The sequence below is a fragment of the Stegostoma tigrinum genome, chromosome 1 (assembly GCF_030684315.1).
Source record: "Stegostoma tigrinum isolate sSteTig4 chromosome 1, sSteTig4.hap1, whole genome shotgun sequence".
Classification (NCBI taxonomy): domain Eukaryota; kingdom Metazoa; phylum Chordata; class Chondrichthyes; order Orectolobiformes; family Stegostomatidae; genus Stegostoma; species Stegostoma tigrinum.
Window position 1 is genome coordinate 105,635,853 of NC_081354.1, and position 18,285 is coordinate 105,654,137.

General features: G+C 37.3%; 2 protein-coding genes across 9 annotated transcripts in view; one reads left to right on the forward strand and one right to left on the reverse strand.

Moving 5' to 3' along the window:
* zar1 (zygote arrest 1) overlaps positions 1–10,607 on the forward strand; it is a 31,197-nt gene extending 20,590 nt beyond the window's left edge. The window contains exon 3 of the mRNA XM_048544282.2: positions 10,282–10,607. Within this exon, the coding sequence (XP_048400239.2) occupies positions 10,282–10,335 (54 nt within the window). The 3' untranslated portion in view covers positions 10,336–10,607. The remainder of the gene's footprint in view (positions 1–10,281) is intronic.
* fryl (furry homolog, like) overlaps positions 1–18,285 on the reverse strand; it is a 361,259-nt gene that overhangs the window by 17,935 nt on the left and 325,039 nt on the right. For 4 of the 8 annotated variants that reach the window (XM_048544223.2, XM_059647683.1, XM_048544213.2 and 1 more), the window contains 2 exons: positions 11,391–11,459; positions 3,658–3,675 (listed from right to left, as the gene is read on the reverse strand). In XM_048544223.2, coding sequence (XP_048400180.2) covers positions 3,658–3,675; positions 11,391–11,459 — 87 coding nt within the window. Of the gene's footprint in view, positions 1–2,166; positions 2,257–3,657; positions 3,676–11,040; positions 11,106–11,390; positions 11,460–18,285 lie in introns of those variants that run through there. The other 4 variants (XM_059647684.1, XM_048544242.2, XM_059647690.1 and 1 more) reach the window with 3 other exon arrangements.

Below are 18,285 nucleotides of genomic sequence, written 5' to 3' on the forward strand. Positions count from 1 at the left end.
TCCCATTACTGTTAACTTTCTTGCACAATTTTTGTGCACAAAGAATTGGCAGACTTGAGCTAATTACTTGATTTGTATTAGTTTGGTTCCTTCCCTTGTGAGGACCATATGAACAATGTAATTTGCACATATTTGCTTGAAACATTCAGGAATCAAGAAGAAGAATCAACAAGAAAGAATGGTGAGCTAAGAAAACACAGGGTGGTGTGTGTGTAGGATTTGCTGCCCACTTTGGTGGTTTAGGCAGAAATCCTCAACTCATTTAAAAAGAATTAGAATCCCTACAGAGTGGAAACAGGCCCTTTGGCCCAACAAGTTCACACCGAACCTCAGAACATCCCACCCAGACCCATCCCCTATAACTCACCTAATCTACACCTCCCTGAACACGATAGGCAATTTTGCATGGCCAATTCACTCACCCTGCACATCTTTGGACTGTGGGAGGAAACCGGAGAACCCGGAGGAAACCCACACAGACATGGAGAGAATGTGCAAACTCCACACTGACAGTCGCCCAAGGGTGGAATCGAACCCGGGTCCCTGGTGCTGTGAGGCTGCAGTGCTAACCACTGTGCCACCGTGCTGCCCCAATTTAACCCATATTCCTCTATACCCTTCCTATTCATGTATCCAGCCAGATGCCTTTTAAAATGTTGTTTTAGCAGCATCCACCACCTCCTCTGGCAACTTATTCCATACATGCATCACCCTCTGCATAAAAAGACTGCCACGTTAGCGTCTTTTAAATTACTGCCCGCTCACCTTAAACCTACACCCTCTAGCTTTGGGCTCCTCTACCATGGGGAAAAGAGCTGGCTATTCATCCAATCCATGCCCCACATGATTTTATAAACTTCTAGAAGGTCACCCCTCAGCCTCCAACACTCCAAGGGAAATAGCCCCAGCCTATTTAGCATCTCCCGAAAGCTCAAACCCTCCAACCCCGGCAACATCATTGTAAATCTTTTCTGAACCCTTTCAAGTTTCACAACATCTTTACTAAAGCAGGGAGACCAGAATTGAAAGCATTTTTCCAAAAATGGTCCAACTAATGTTCTTATCAGTTGCAACATATCACCCCAAGGCCTATACTCGATGCACTACATGTCTACAGAAAGCAATTACCTCTGGATGTTCACCTGGGTGCTATAACCTGAAAAGCCATGGATCAGGTGCTGAGAAATGGGATTAGAATAAATGGCTAGTTTATGCAGATGGCAGGAGATGTGATAGGCAAAATGGTCTCATTCACTTTTCTGTGTAACTTTTCAATGGTTCTAATGCTGCAAATAAGTGCAACTCTTTCAGGAATTATAAAAAAGCAAGTAAAACAGGCAAGATTTCTTGTAGAAAATGCACAGGTAACATCAAATTACATCTAACAAAGAATCCCACCACTCAGTAAAACACGCAAAAACACTTCTAAGATCAATTTCCATAATTTTATATCCATCATATTCATCTGTACTTATAACCTTAAATAATTTCTTTTGTTTATTATACAAAAAGAACCTGGTTCTCAAACTATCATTTGAATATCTTTTCAGAGTGAAATCTTTAGAATTTCTCAAATTAATCTCAGTCAAAAGAACTAAATAACATAAATATAACAGCAGGCAGCTATATTATATAAGGTTAATGCAGGCATTACATTCCAGATACCTTGTACAACCAGAGTTACAGAACTTTTTTATGTTGAGCATATCTGAAATGTATTCAAGCTGATGAATAAGTTGACTTTCAGTCCATCACTAACACACAATGTTTAGCTGTCAACACTTTATTAATTTATTATAAAGTGCATATACTTGTTACATTAGATCTTCAAGATAGGAATTATCTTGTACAAAAATACATTAATCATGAGCATCACCATTTCTCTGATTATCAATGTTGTAGTTCTTAAAATTAAAAACATGAATGTTGTTATTAAATGTGGTATTAATTGTTTAGCAATAGTTAGACATTTAATCAACAATAGTTTAAATATAACTTGGCACTTTTCAAATAATAGCTAAGTTTACAATACACTGGCATAGCATACTGTTCAATTGGTTACCATGTTTAACTTAAAGGAATGTGCCCTTGCATTTATAAACTATATTTAATGATTTAAAACATTGGGTCAACATAAAAATTGACAAATAACATGGAAAATCATACCAATTGTAAAAGGGGTGAATTATTCGAAAACATTTAGGGTAGGCATTCAGAGTTGGGATAACAGGAGACAGGAAATATTGTAAAGGAATACTGCAATGTAAAAATCAAAATCAATATATTAAAGTTCAACATTCATAAACATATGAAAAACAAATACAAAATATTATATATATATATTCTTGACTTTAGTTGCTAAAATGTTAACTGTCTACTTAAAAAAAAACAAACTGGCCAAATAAAACCCTTTTAGCTATTTCAATCTTATAATGAATGAAGTATTTAGTTTGGTTTCATTCCCATTTAATTTGTTATATTTTATGTTGAAATTCAAAGCCAGATATTAATAGATCTTCACAATTATTGCTTCAACAAAACAACTAAAGCAAGAGATTAGGTCCCAAATTCAAGAATAAACAGTTGTACATACGTAATGTCACAATATAATTTGTTCATATGGAATAGCTAACATATAGAATAGGTAGGAAATTTTGTAAATATTTGTTGGTTGATAAACCATTGTATAATATAAACTGTAAAAAATATGATTCACTAAACCTTCTCCATTCAAGATTTTTAAAATTAATGTAAAGATTTGAAGTTTTACATACTATAAATAAACTAGTGTCTAAGATTTTAAAAGCTTTATTTCACTGTAAATTTAAACTAGTTATTGCAAGGGTAAGGGTAAATATAGAATTCTATATTTAAAGTAGGAAAACAATGTTGCTATAATTATCCTCCATTTTCCATCTAAAACTAAGAATTCCTAAATCTCATGTTAGAACACAAATTATCATCCAAATGTGGCTCCTTTGAGCTGTTCTGAACTCTGTATTTCAATATACTGGTTACTAACTAAAATGAAAAGGCAACACTTCATATATCTCAACTATACTGTATTTAAATTTGAAACAATGTTTGATAGAAAAGGCCTATTTTAAGTTTTTTAATATATTTAAAATCTTTTAGAATACTTAATAATTTGGGACAAGCTACAATTTTAGTATCCTAAAAGGATTTTCCTCAAGGGAAGTGATTATTATAAAAAAAACCTTAATATTGACATTAACTTTTCATTTGAGTCATCAACTTTAATTTTTAAAGTATGCCGTCAGTACCACTTATGCCTTAGATCTATGTGGCTGAGTCAATTAATATATTGGTTATACATATCATCTGTAGAACCAAAATTTGATACTTACAATGTAATTTACTTCAGTATTCAGTACTTTATTATAGTTGGTCAATGAAACAAAATTATCCTTTTCTTTTGTAATTATTTTTGTGGTAGGCTATAAACATGTATAACTGTCATCATAAAAGCAGCATGGAAGCAACACACAGCATTCTTTGGCAGCTGCACAATATCTACACAGATAGATGAATGGCGTCAGACACATTGCAGGGTTACAAATGTAAATGCAGCAAACACAGGTCAGTTTGCGATTCCAAAATGGTTAATATGTCTAAAAGACAAGAACCATCACTTACTGCTAGAACTTCCATTTGCTAAGCAAGAAGATGAAGTCACAAAACAAAGAAAGAGAAAGAGATCAAGAATTAGTGACAGTTAAACCTCACACAAGATCAAAGATGTCCCAGTATTATCAGAACCAATTTACAAACTAATCTATTCTACTGATTGAACCCAAATCCCTAATAATGGTTAGATGATGCATTTTCACATGAAAATTCATAATGTCCAAGTCATTTCATCACGCCTGTTTTAATTTAAATGTGACTTTAAACAGTTTCATATGGAACAGTTTGCAACAGGGCTATGAATTAGTTTAGCAGAGATTTACATTGCTCAATAGAAAGCCTGTTGCCAAGTTCGTAAAATCTTATTTTAAATTACTTTAGGTTTTCTTATACTCAGCTTTATTCCTAATCAGTAAATGCCCTTTCTCTTGTTGAGCTTACTACAGCTAGCCTAGAAGATGCTCCTGAATGCATTACATATTTTACGTCCTCTGTATCTTTTATCCACAGACACCCTAGCTACCAGAAGAAAAACAGGAAATAATCTAGTACTTAAAAATACATTTGCATTCCCTACATTGCACTATTCACAAATTGTGCAAACTGCAATCTTTCAAGGCATATGAAAATACAACAGCAATATGCCAATTCCAGTTTAAGCATTAAACAGCTCACCAAGGCAACATTAAACTATCTCTGGCAATATATAGGTTACAATGAAATATTGGACTTTTCAACAAACACAGCCCGTAAAAAATAACTGGTCTATATTCACTGAGGGCTGTAGTCAGCTCTGGATAGATCAGTACACTACAAAAATGTCCTCTTGTCTCAAGATCTGGCTGTATGGTTTTTCCCTTTCCAGTAAACAAGTTATTCACTCTTTAGTAAAATTCTGGTAGTTGACTTAATTAGATTAAAATGTAACATTGACGTAATTTAAATGGTAGCTTTTACAATTGCTTTTCAGTTCATGAACTCCTTGCATCAAATATTACTCTGAAGGAAAACAGCACTGACATGTATAACTAAAATAATTTGCAATTACATTTTTGGTAATCATTTTTTATTGCCATAACTGCCACCAAAAGAGGAAGCAATCAGTTAGAACTCTTTAGACTCATTATTTCTGAACAGGCATCTTCAGCTTCCTTCAAACAACCCACGATTCCCTCTAATCCTGTTAATGTCAGTCAGTCTGGCCTACAAGTAACTGTTGTCATACAAATATACTCTTCATTATTTTTTGAACTCTGAAATGGTTGAGCAAGCCAACTGATGGGACTGTGAAGTCATTAACTGACAAGATAAGCTTCACCATAGTGTAGGATGAGAAATATTTGCATAGGATCATTAGTAGAAATAATATTAACCTTACATTATTCACACACATCAAACAAAGCAACAAACTTATTTAATACAAAACACATTACAGAAAGATAGAAGAGGTGCCAGAAGCCAGTGTTCATTCGCATGTTGATAATTTAACTTTTTACAAAGAAATGAGAGATATTTAACATACTTTTAATCAAATTTAACAAACATTTTTGAAGTAGTTGTTTAAAAATGCTTATTTTTATGCTTTAGTTATTCACTTATTGAATAAAAAATTAGTAATAAATAAACTGATAATGGAATCTGTCACAAAGCTTACATTGCTATGATAGCGGTAAACACTGATGAGGGAATTTTATCTTACATCATCTGACTGGTATACCACAGTCCTTTCAAGGGGTAATATGTGTTTTTTTTAAACAAACGAAGACACATGGCTGCAGTGGTAACATGGTCATAAGGCAAGCTTTGAGAAGACCCATTTGGATTGCACAAAGTCATTTGCAATGAAAATTACATACTTATCTAAATGATGTGGAGGTGCCGGTGTTAGACTGGGGTGGACAAAAATCACATGACACCAGGTTACAGTCTAACAGGTTTTGAAAACACAAGCTTTCAGAGCCTCAGTCCTCTTCAAGTTTCATGCTAACACCTGATGAAGATACTTAGCTAAATACACTGAAATCAGTGTAAATGAGTCAGCTCAAGAAATCAGTATTTCCATTTGAATTCACAGATGTAAGATAACTTCACATGATGCAAGATGAAATGTCCACTTGTGACTTTATCCGCCTTTAAAGACAATGAAGGACTTCACAGTACACCCTGCACTAAATTTCAATAAAACTCCTTTAAGTTCAAATAAGAAAACCTTTGATAACGGGCTCATTCATTTTCTAGTGGACTATATTTTATTTCAACTATGATAATTTTATGCTATAAAGAGGAAAAGAATTTGCTATAACTGCCAAAGGAAGCATGTTTGTAAACAAGGTATTTCTCTCACAACAATCAGCAATGCTTACACAGTTTGCGTTAGATTTGTCATTCATGGTGATTTTATTTCAAATTTGTACCATCTGCTACAGTAAGATATGAACCCACATGGTCAGAATATTAGCCTGTGGTTCTGGATTACGAGCCTTGTGACATTATCACTCCCCCATCGCCTCTCCCAAAGATTCTATCTTTATTTATTCTCATTAATGCTTTGGTAAATGCAGGCAATTAGGTTAAAACCTCTCAGAATTATAATGGGAAATAACTTGAGTTCAGCTCCTTCAGTAGTCTCATTCAGTAGAGCCGACCACACCAAATTACACTTTTCAGGTGATGTTAGGAAGCTTCTTAAGGTTAGCACTTTAAGAAATTTCACATACCCAAATAAAAATGGCAAGAGAATGTAGGGAAAGAGGGTTGGAGTTTTCAGTGCATTCATAAGTCCTTTCTCGCCACTGGATAAGAAGACTATCAAGAGATAGTCAGTGCTAACTCATAATGGGAAATGAACCAAAGCAGTTAAGAACCGGGGCCTGATGAGTGCACCCTAGGATATTAAGAGTCTGAGGGTCATACAGCTAACATACCTTTCAGTCCAATTCATCCACAGAGACCAGGTATCCTAAACTGATCTAGTGCCGTTTGCCAGCATTTAGCTCATAGCCCTTTATACCTTCCTATTCACGTGCCCATCTACATGCCTTTTAAATGGAAGTACCTAGAAAGGATGATTAGATTACATTAACTACAGTGTGGAAACAGGCCCTTCGGCCCAACAAGTCCACACTGCCCCTTGAAGCATCCCACCCAGATCCATTCCCCTTACAACCCACACACCCCTGAACACTATGGGCAATTTAGCAAGGCCAATCCACCCAGCCTGCACATCCTTGGACTGTGGGAGGAAACCGGAGCACCCAGAGGAAACCCACGCAGACATGGGGAGAATGTGCAAGCTCCACACAGACGGTCACCTGAGGCTGGAATTAAACCCGGATCCCTGGCACTGTGAGGCTGCAGTGCTAACCACTGAGACACCATGCCGGCCATGATGCTCTGGTAATATTCCTCCATGAATTGTTCAATTAGCTGCCAGAGGGCTAGCTGCCTTTCAGTTAAGAATGACTGATAAGTTATCAAAGTGAGAACGTCAAATGAGGTATTCAAGCATCATAAAGACGTTGCTTCCATCTTAAGACATCACCTAAGCTTCTTTGAAGTCTAATGTAAGAACTGACCACAGCCTGTAGGTGACCTTAGTGGAATGACCTATAAGGCAGACTGTGACTGCAAACAAGAGGGGCACTTCAATGTATGCCTCGAGTGGAGACTTCAGTTTTCATGCTGGGTAACAAACTGGGGTAACTGGAATGCTTCTGATACTACAGCTGCTCACAAGTGGAATATCCTAGTCAATATCTGGTAATTAGCCTTAGTTGTCTTTTAACTTACCTTAATTAGATAGCTGCCACTAGTATTGCCCCTCATCCCCTGATCCCACCTCCATGAAAATTCTGTTCATGGACAAGTGTAGATTAATTAAAGAACATCACCGGGGATACATAAAATGCAAATTGTATCCAGCTAACTTGATTGAGCTTTTGATAGGTAATAATTAAGTATGATGGGGATAATGCATTTAATGTAGTATATATGAATTGCAAAATGTCATCCAAAAAGGTGGTATATGAAAGGCTTGGTGGTTTCAGCTCATGGAATAAAAGGCATGGATATATGGTTGGCAGAGCGACAGGAAAGTAAGTAATGATAATATTATTTTTTAACTGGAGTCAAGTATGGAGTGAGACTCCCCCAGAGCCTGGTGCTGAGACCACTGCTTTACCAAATTTGTGTATAATTATATATACATATCTAAAAAATTGAATTAAACCTGCAAAAGTCCTCTTTACCAACACCAAAGGAGTAGAATATATTCAGGGTGGGGGTTAGATACTCTTTTTTGGAGGTAGTTGTTGATGCCAATATTACTTGCCTTGTATCAGCCCTAATCTGAATGTTATCCACATCTTGCTCTAGTATTGGAGGTGTCACAAATGGTGCTGTATACTGTGCAACCATCAATGAACATTGCCATTTCTCAGCTTCTGATGGAGAGGCTATTGATGAAACAGTTGAAGATGGCTATGCCTAGGATACCATTCTGAAAAACTCCTGCAGAGGTGTCCTAGGGTTGGGATGATAACCTCCAAAGACCATTTCCATCGGGATCTGAAGAGGAGTCATATTAGGCTTGAAACACTGTTTCCTTCAACACAGGTGTTGCCAGACCTGATGGGTTTCTCAAGTATTTTCTGTTTTTATTTCAGATTGCCAGCATTTGTAATATTTTGCTTTTATTACAAGGCTCCTTGATGCCATACTGAGTCAAATGTCTTATAGCAAGGACAGTCACTCTCACCCCATCACTCCAGTTCAGCTCATTAGTCCAGATTTGAACAAAGGCTGTATTGGTGTGAGGAGCTGAGTGGGCCTGACAGAAGGGCTGGAACAAATGTAGTGAGCAAGTTATTGCTAGGTGAGTGCCACTTCATAGCACTGTTGATGACATCTTTCAGCATTTCACTGATGACTGAGAGTAGTCTGATGGGGCAAGGTAATGGGGACTTTTTGCAAATACGGTATATCTGGGTAATTTTTCATATTGTCATCTAGAAACTAGTATTGTAGCTGTATTAGAACAGTTAAGCCACTGGCATGGCTAATTTTGCCATGTCTTCAGCACTATTGCTGGAATGTAGACAGGAGCCATAGGCTTTTATTGCAATTCGTTCACGGGAATGGACATTGCTGGCCAGGCCAGTATTTATCACCCATACCTAACTGCCTTTGAGAATGTAGTGGCTCACCACCTTCTTGAAAATGTTGCAGCCTCTGGGGCACTGGAACACCCAAAATGCTGTTAGGAAGGGAGGTTAAGAACTTTGACCCTGTCAGTGGTATAGATTCAGATTAGGATGCTGTGTGACTTGAAGCAGGGCAAGCAAGTGGTATTTCCATGCACCCAGCTGTTGTCCTTCTGGATGGTCTTGGATTTGGAAATTGCTGTCAAATGATCCTTGACAAGTTGTTGCAGGGCATCCTGCTGCCACTGCGCATCACTGGGGAAGGGAGTGACTCTGGAAGGTGGGGTATAGTGTGTTGGATGGTGTCAAGTCTCTGGTTGTTGACCGAGATCCACACATTCAGACAAATGGACAGTATTCCTTCCCAATCCTGACTTTTGCTTTGTAGGTGGCGAATAGGCTTTGCAGAAGCGAGAGGAGAGATGTGAGAGGTGAGATAACTGCTGCAGGATTTCTAGTTTCTGACTTTCTTTGGTACTCAAATTATTGAAATGGCTGGTCTGTTTCAATTTTGGTCAAGTGTAATGCTCAGGATATTGATAGTGGGTGATTGTGTAATGATAATGCTATTGAATGTCAAAGTGTACTAAATCATTTTTTGTTGGAGATGTTCATTGCCTGGCATTTGTGTAAGAGTTAAACTTACTTGCTATTGTCAGTCCAAGCTTGAATATTATCTAAATCTGGTTGCATTTGAATGTGAACTGCTTTAGTATCTAAGGAGTCATGAAGAGTGTTGAAAATCTGCATGAATGACACTGGAATGGTTGATGCAGGTGTTCGATAATATGATCAACAGCATCTGTATTTCGCAACATAGTGTGATCATCCAACTCAATTCTCAAACATTGTTGGCAAACTTTCATGTGGTAAAGAAAAAGATGATTTGAAGGATAGAAGAGTATGATGCTCTACATGGCTAATTATCTTTTAAAATTTGTCACACTAGTGCCAAGTAACACATCAGAATTGATATTCTAAACAACTTATTGTGAATGAGCCTAGTTATCAACATATTGACTACTCATTGGCTCTGTGAAACTTGCTTCCTACACAATTCACATCCTGGTAATCAACCAGTTTCGGAACATCAAGTAGCACATTTCAGCAGGAATAAACATTCAAACCTATCGTCCTGGCTCAGCCCCATCATAACAGCCTGAACTCCATTTAGATTTTTTTGTAGAAATTCCTGCATAATTCCTCTTTTTCTCAGAAAGTGTTACCGAGAACTTCAATATTTTTGTTAATTCGAGTGGAAGAAATGTCAGAGTTGTAATGAAGTTCATCTGATCTAATCAAATACTATTTTCATATTCAAAATTTAGAAACTATTTTGCAAATATCTGTTAGCACTAAACAAATCCAACTATAACCTTTTTACCTACTTTGTTTCTAACTTGAGCCCTGTCTTTTTTTTTAAACATTTCAGGTACTCATCGGTCAATGCAGGCACACTGCATGGTTTACACTTCCTCAAAATTGATAGCGTGCAAGAATGTGAACACCCTCTGGAAGAGTCGGATCTGCCCAATAGTAGTTTAAAAACAAATGTGCAATAGTCATCCTGTTCACAGCAAAGGAAGGGTAAATGCAACACTGTTTACACCCTAATTTTCTATTGGTTGTTTCTTCATTTACAGTGCTGTACAATGGTAGAAAATGAAACAGAGTACTTGAATCAGTTTATTTTGCTAATTAGTTAGTTGACAGACAAACAGATCATTCCAGACAGGAACGAAGACCGAAATAACTCTGGATGCTGTACACCAGGAACAAAGTTGCTGGAAAAGCTCAGCAGGTCTGGCTGCATCTGTGAAGGAGAAAACAGAGTTAACGTTTTGGGTCCGGTGACCCTTCCTCAGAACTTGTGTTCTGAGGAAGGGTCACTGGATCCTATAAGTTAAATGTTTTCTCTTTCACAGATGCTGCCGGACCTGCTGAGCTTTTTCAGCGACTTTGTTTTTGTTCATTCAGGACGGTCACTGGAAGAATGACCATTAATACCTATTTATTTTAGAATACAAAATAACGCCTCTTTTGTTTGACTAACATGATCTTATTTACTCACATGAATATGGAGCAACATTAAAAGGTGATAAATAATCTGAAAGCAGGCAATCATAAATACTGTAAAGATTAGTTTAGACTAGTATTTATAAATAGTGATATTGCAGGATTCAAACCTCACACTTATGACCTTCAGTACACAGTTCCGTGAGGATAGTCCAATGTTTGTCTTCCCATGCTCTGCATCTTTGATAAAGAATGTAATACAGGTTTTTGAATTATAGGAGACATTCTGGCACAATTAGCTGGATGTGTAAACATCATGCTCGAGAAAAATAACTTATTTGTACTACTCCGTTCCCAGAATAATACAAGTTGCTGAGATGAAGAATTACATTTTGAAAACAGATAAGTACATAAATGATCCTTCTTTCACTTTCTCCTAAGGCCTTTTCAATTCAAGCAAAGCAGAAAAATGAAGTGTAGGGGTGGTGTAGTGTTGCAAAAAAAATAGAAACAAAGATCACTCACTTGTGCTTCTCTATTTGTTCTCTGGAGAGCATCAACTGTGCCAAATGTTCTTTTACAGTTCTCCAACCACTGCATTGAAATAACATTCAATCATATTTTTAAGGAAATAGTTTATTCAGCATAAAAACAATGACAATGTCATATATATGGTAATTTATACATAAATCGCAGATGACCATCCCCAGATGTTATTCTTACAGCAAAGCCAATGCACTACACAAATCGTATGTCCGTCAACCCCAAAGAAATCTCCAAGTTTATACTGAACTTTCCTGCTAAGCTATGTGATTGCAGCGCCACCGGAGGTGTCAATGCATAGCTTCCGCTTCCAAAAGCTGCTGTTCGGTGCGGCAGGAAAAATTAGAGGGAATGGGAATTATGGTACAGAGTCCAAGAAAGTTCAAATGACAAGCCAGTTGGACCATGTGAATGATTGATCTAAGCCTTGAGATTCCCACTAGTTTAGATGCCAGATTTCAGCCAGTTAAATTCACTCTGTACAATACCAAGAAGCACTTGAATGCACTGGATAATGTGAAAACTATGGTTCCTGACAACATTCTGGCTATGGTACTGAATTCTTTTACTCCAGAATTGGTTTTGTACAGAGCCAAGTATTCCAGTTCAGCTACAACACTGGCGTTGTCGAAGTATGTCCTTTCCATCAAAAATAGGACAAATCCAATCCATACATTTAACAATGTAACAGTTTACTCTCAATCAGCAATGAAAGTGTGAACTGAAGACAATGGGAATCAGTAACTTGGAGTAAAACCTAGCACAAGGGAGGACTCAAGATAACAAAGTGTGAAGCTGGATGAACACAGCAGGCCAAGCAGTATCTCAGGAGCACAAAAGCTGACGTTTCGGGCCTAGACCCTTCATCAGAGGGAGGACTGTTGTGGTTCTAGGAGCATAATCAGGTTAGCTTCAGAACATCGCTGCAGTAGTTACTTGGACAGCATCCTAGGCCCAAACATCATCACCTGGCTCATCAATGACTTTACTTCCATCATAAAGGTCAGAACTGGAGATATTTGCTGATGATTGCACAATGCTTGATGCACAGATTCAATGGGCCAAAGGGCCTCTTCTGTGCTGTCTGATGATATGATTCTAAGCTCAGACAACTTCCAAACCCTTCAAAAATGAAGCAGTTTCTATTAGCATGCAGAAGACAAGATGACAAGACAGATGACAAGATTCAGTCTTGGGTTGGTCAGTGGCAAATAACAACAAAAGTGACGAGTAGTAACCATGTCTAATGACAGACTCTAACCATCTCATCTGGACATTAAAATTCATTACTATGCTTGATTACACCACCATGAACATGGTGCTATTAACAAGAAACTTAACATCACTAGCCACACAAATTACCCACAGCCATTTTGCCATCCGCAAGGCACCAACTCTGTACCTGCCTGAATGAGCACAGCTCCAAAAACAGTGCCATGAAGAACAAATGTTTGAATTATGGAAAACTGAGGTTGCTTGGTGAACTAAGGCTATAAACAACAGAAAACGATTTGATAGCATAAAGAGATAATGGGAACTGCAGATGCTGGAGAATTCCAAGATAATAAAATGTGAGGCTGGATGAACACAGCAGGCCAAGCAGCATCTCAGGAGCAATGCTGCTTGGCCTGCTGTGTTCATCCAGCCTCACATTTTATTATCTTGATAGCATAAATACTGGGTTTGGCTCCTGGGAACCTATTTCTCAGAATTTATTTGAAAACTGTATGAAACTAACTTTGAACAACATCTTTAGCTGCAGAAGATAGCATTACTAACTTAGGTCACAATTTATCTTTGTACATTGAAATAACTGGGTGGACGGAATTGTACAATAATTGAACATGCAAAATTTCAGTTATAAAATCTCAATTGTAACTAATGATGGCAATATTCTTTTCCCTTTAAGGGGAAGACAGATGGGCATTCACCAATTTCATGTTGTTGTAATAGGAAAGATATCAAAATCCTCAGACCTGGCAGTTTTCCAATTTGGGTACCATTTACTGTATATCATGAGATATACAGCTGATTTCTTTGGCATGGTTTCGCAACAGTAGAAATAAGTGTTATCAATGTGAGATGATTTATTTCAGCTGGAGACATACTAAGAGGTAACATAGACTTTACAATATAGTTCTAAAGAGTGCACTGGGACACAAGGACAATGGATGCATGTGCATTGATCTTTGGAAGTGGCAATATACATTGAGAACATAATCAATAAAGCATGTGGGATTTGGACCAGAAGGTCCAGAAAAGAGCCAGGTCAAGGGATGAGTGGCCAAATCCTGCTCCTAATTTGTGTGTTTGTATTTAACTCCATTTTCCCACCTTCAATCCATACCTGTTTATACCGTTACATAATTAAAAACTGTCCATATGAGTTTTGAAATTTTAACCTGATACTGCATCCACAAATTTTTGGGGCAGGAAATTGGTGAATTTCCATTACCCACATTGTGTAAAAATACTTCCTGGTCTTATTTCTAAAAAGACAAATTTCAATTTGAAGATTGTGTCACCACATTTTGAATTAAACCCCCCACAGGATAGATCTCCTCAGTTTCTACTCCGTTTCTAATCCCTTTAACACTTTAAACAACTCAATTAGATTAATAATGTATCCAAGTTCCTAACCTTCCTTTACATTTCCAAAATTCAAAATTACTCCAAAAGTTTCAAATTATTGACTTCTAGGCGGCTGTGAAAATCTCCTGCAGAAAGTTCATTTTTGAACCATGATGCACTAAAATATAATTATTTGGCAGATACAAATTGAAGAGTCGATGCATCCTAAAAATGCAGGTTTACAGAGCATATATAGCTTATTCTTGTTAACCACAGATGTCATTTTGCCCATTATAAACCAATATTGTGCATATAAAAAGTCAGTAAAGACCACTTTCCAAAACATCTCATCCCAAAAATCCGTATTTTAGTGATAAAACAGAAAGCCAATCCTTCATTTAATCAATTTAAAAAGTGCACCAGAATCAGTAAATCAAATTTGATAGCTTGTACAATAATGGAAAGAGTACTCCAGAGATTGCAGCATCTAATTCAATCAGTGAATGAATTCCAAGTACCATTTATAAATCTTATGTCTTCTACGTGACCCAATTTAATTATATTTATCACACAGAGTTTACAATAGAAGATGCTTGTAAAGTGAAGTAGATCCTCTTGTTCTCATCACTGAATAAGTCAAATATTTAAACAACTATTTAAAGGTGAAGTATGCTAAATATAACGCCACAACAAGAAACATTGAAGTTTTGTCTTTTTTTGGCGGGGTGCTGGTTGTTAATATAATTTGGGGATTTAAATATTGATAATGTGGATTTCAAAATCATCTACGCATCTTAATCAAGCTCTTGGCTTGCTATTTCTTGATGGTAACTGGAAACAGCATACATGACAGGTGCCACATTGAGAAGCCCATATACTTCACATGGAAACTAATGTTATACTTATGTATGCTTGGCCAAACAACTGCATATCGAATAATCTCACCTGATCTGCACAGGCTGGGATAGGATAATTGTACGTATGCAAAGGCACAGAAAAATATCTGCCTTTCTTTACATATGTATCTCTATATGAGTATATTAATGAGGCTTGCAATAAATATTTGAAAGAGCATTCATAGTTATGTATTCACTGGAAGCACATGAATTCAGTAGTTCCAAATGGAAACAGCTATCCAATTTTATTTCAGTTTGACTGGATTTCAACTGGAACATCAACATAAATCTTAGACATTCAAACTCTGGCTCCCTAGGTCAGTTTTTACTAAATGCACCAGACTCTCTCTCTCTCTCTCAGATTTTATGACTGTAATCAGTTGTATTCACAAAAGACACCTCAGAGAACTCCCTAAGGAAATTGCTGATCATATCACAAGAATACTTAATTCTCCCTGTGACAAAGATATGGAGCACTCCATAGATTGTGCTGTATAGTAATAACAAACAGAAATCGGCACATTCAGGCAAGCTCCTGTGCAACACAAGTAAATATAAGGGAAAATGACAAAATATTCTTAAATGATTTTAACAGAAAGATAACTGCTTAAGAATTTAAATTCTACAACAGATTATAATTTGTAAATGGCACTTTGGGAACAGTGACTGTAATTCTGAAAGTTTCACATTACTCATGAATAAGTATAAGAGATTCCTCCGGTGATTACCAAATTGGGGGGAGGCTTACTATCACAATATTAGGCAGGCATGTAGATTGGGGATGGCCATTTGAGGGTCAACCACATCTGACGTCTGGGAATCTTGTAAAGCCAACTGAAAAAGCTCAGGACCAGGCTTCAACCTACTCAATCTCACCTCATAAAACAGTCCCTCCATAACTGGATGAAGCTTTACTGGACTCCTTCCAATGCCAGTATGTCTTCCTAAGAAAAGGGAACCAAAGATAACACAGTGTGGAGCTGGAGGAACACAGCAGGCCGGGCAGCATCGGAGTAGGAAAGTTGACATTTTGGGTCGGTGAAAAGAAAATACACTAACTTAAAATGGCTACAACAATCAGCTGTCCAAGCTTTGTGAAACCAAAGTGGAATAAATAAAACTGTCCAAACTAAAACAAACATTTTTATCAAAATGTACTGAAACTTGTTCAGCCAGCCAGGTGTGAAGAAACCTTCATCTCCCATTTTGACGTACACCTGGATTGCTTTTAGCAGAGCTGGGGAGAAGGATTTGTGACTGGAACAAGTTGGACAAAGTGCTCGCTCTTAGTCTCTCAAAAAGTAACAGAGCTGATTAAAAAGACACATCAAGATACAGAAATTAAAGGACAACTGAAATATTTGTTATTGCTGAGAATACAAAGCATCAAACAACTGTACTCTCAGGTTAAAAGTGTAGTCCTCATTGCCACTCTACCGCAAACTTCATGGTTATTTCATCCTCCTTTTCTACTGAACACCAGGCCTTTTTAACGTTAGGCCTGTGTAAATGCGCTTGATGTTGTGTCTTTATTTCTTCTTAAGTTATCATACGATAAGGTTGCATTTTTTTTCATTCAAGAAAACCTGTAATTAGCTCATTAACTTTCACAAAACACTGGGTGACTACATTTTTATTAGAGGGAGAGCTTCATTTTAAAAAGAACACATTTTTCTTTTGGCCAATGAATAGGTTAAAAATAAAGGAGCTGATTTACCCCACCTCAGCTGACTATAACAGAATATAAATACAAAGGGATCAGGTTGGTTCAAAAAGCGATACAGTTAAAAGACAATGGCATAATAATGTGGACAAAGATAAGGTAAAGTTAACAGCAAAACTATAAACTGAATAGCCAGATCTGGTTCAAGTTCCACCTGTTCTAGAGAGGTGTAATAACACCTCTGAAGAGGCTAACTAGAAATTTTCTACAAAGTATATGGCTCACAACTGGAAACAATAAAACAATTGTGCCCTGGGGGGACTGGTGTATTTTGCACTGAAATCAATGAAACAGTATGCAGCAGCAGTTATGAAAGCTTATTACATTTTGGGATGCATAGCCAGACGGATGAAGCATAAATGCGAGGAACTGACAGAGTACCTCATAATCTATAATTAAGATCCACAGCTGAATGCTAATTAGAATTGTTCATTCAGAGAAAACTCAAAAGATCCATAATGAAACAAGGAAACTGAACTTCCATGGTTTGGAAAGGAAATTGTGTACATATTCAACCACTTCATGCAGAGGTCGGACAATGCAATGCATTCAAGAAGCCAGTGGTCTGCTTGTTCACTGCATTTCTCTAGAAACTGGTGAATTGTGAAGATCTTACCAACTGTGGATCTGCCACTTTTGAAACCTCATTAGAATTTACAGCAGAGGGACTCGGCCTGCATTTATAGAATAATGAGTGCAAAAGGGAAAATACTTTTCTAATGATGCTCAGCAGGAAAGTATACTTGGTGGTCAAAATCTTTGTATCTCACTTTTTTGAATTCTTTCATTGGATGTGCATACTATTTGTCATGTCAGGACTTACTGCCAATCCTTCACTGCCCTTGAGAAAGTGTTAATGAGCTGCCTTCTTTAATTACAACTTTAATCATTAAATCCACAGTGCTGTTAGGAAGACAGAATTTGCAGGATTTGGACCTATTCAAAGTCAGGATGATGTGTGGCTTGGAGAGGAATGTGCATGTGACAATTCCACGCACCAGATACTTTTGCCCTTCTAAGCAGTAGAGGCTGCTGGTTTGGAAGGTAATGTCAAAAATGTCTTTGTGAATTGGTGCATCTCATACATGGTATATACTTCTACTACTGAGTCACTGATGAAGGTGCCAATCTAATGAGCTGCTTGATCCTGCATGTGTGAAACTTCTGGAGTGTCGTTGGAACCAAAGTGGAGAGTATCCAAGCATATTCCTGACTTGTAATATGTGGTGGTGATGCCGAAAGTGACGCAGTCATCAACGAACATCTCCATTTCTAACGTTATGGATGAAGCAGCTGAAGACAGTTGGCTTGAGGACACTAATTAACCTGGGGAATTCTTGAAAAGCGATCCATTAACTGAGATTATTTTTTGTGGTAGTATATTTTTATAGTATTTATTGCGGCCCTAACGGCCACAACTATCATCTTTTGTGTTGGCTATTTCTCACCCATTCAAGTTTTGCCTAGGGCTCCCTGAAGCCACACTACGTCAAATGCTGCCTTGACGTCAAGGGCAGTCACTCTCACCTCATCTCTGGAGTTGAACTCTTTTGTCCATATATTTTGGGCAGTCATTTTGACCAAGGCGATATCACAGTCAGGAGCTGAATGACCATGGTGAAACCAAACTGAATGCAATTTATTGAACTTTTGGGTTTAAGTGGCTCTTTGAGAATTCAAAGTTGTT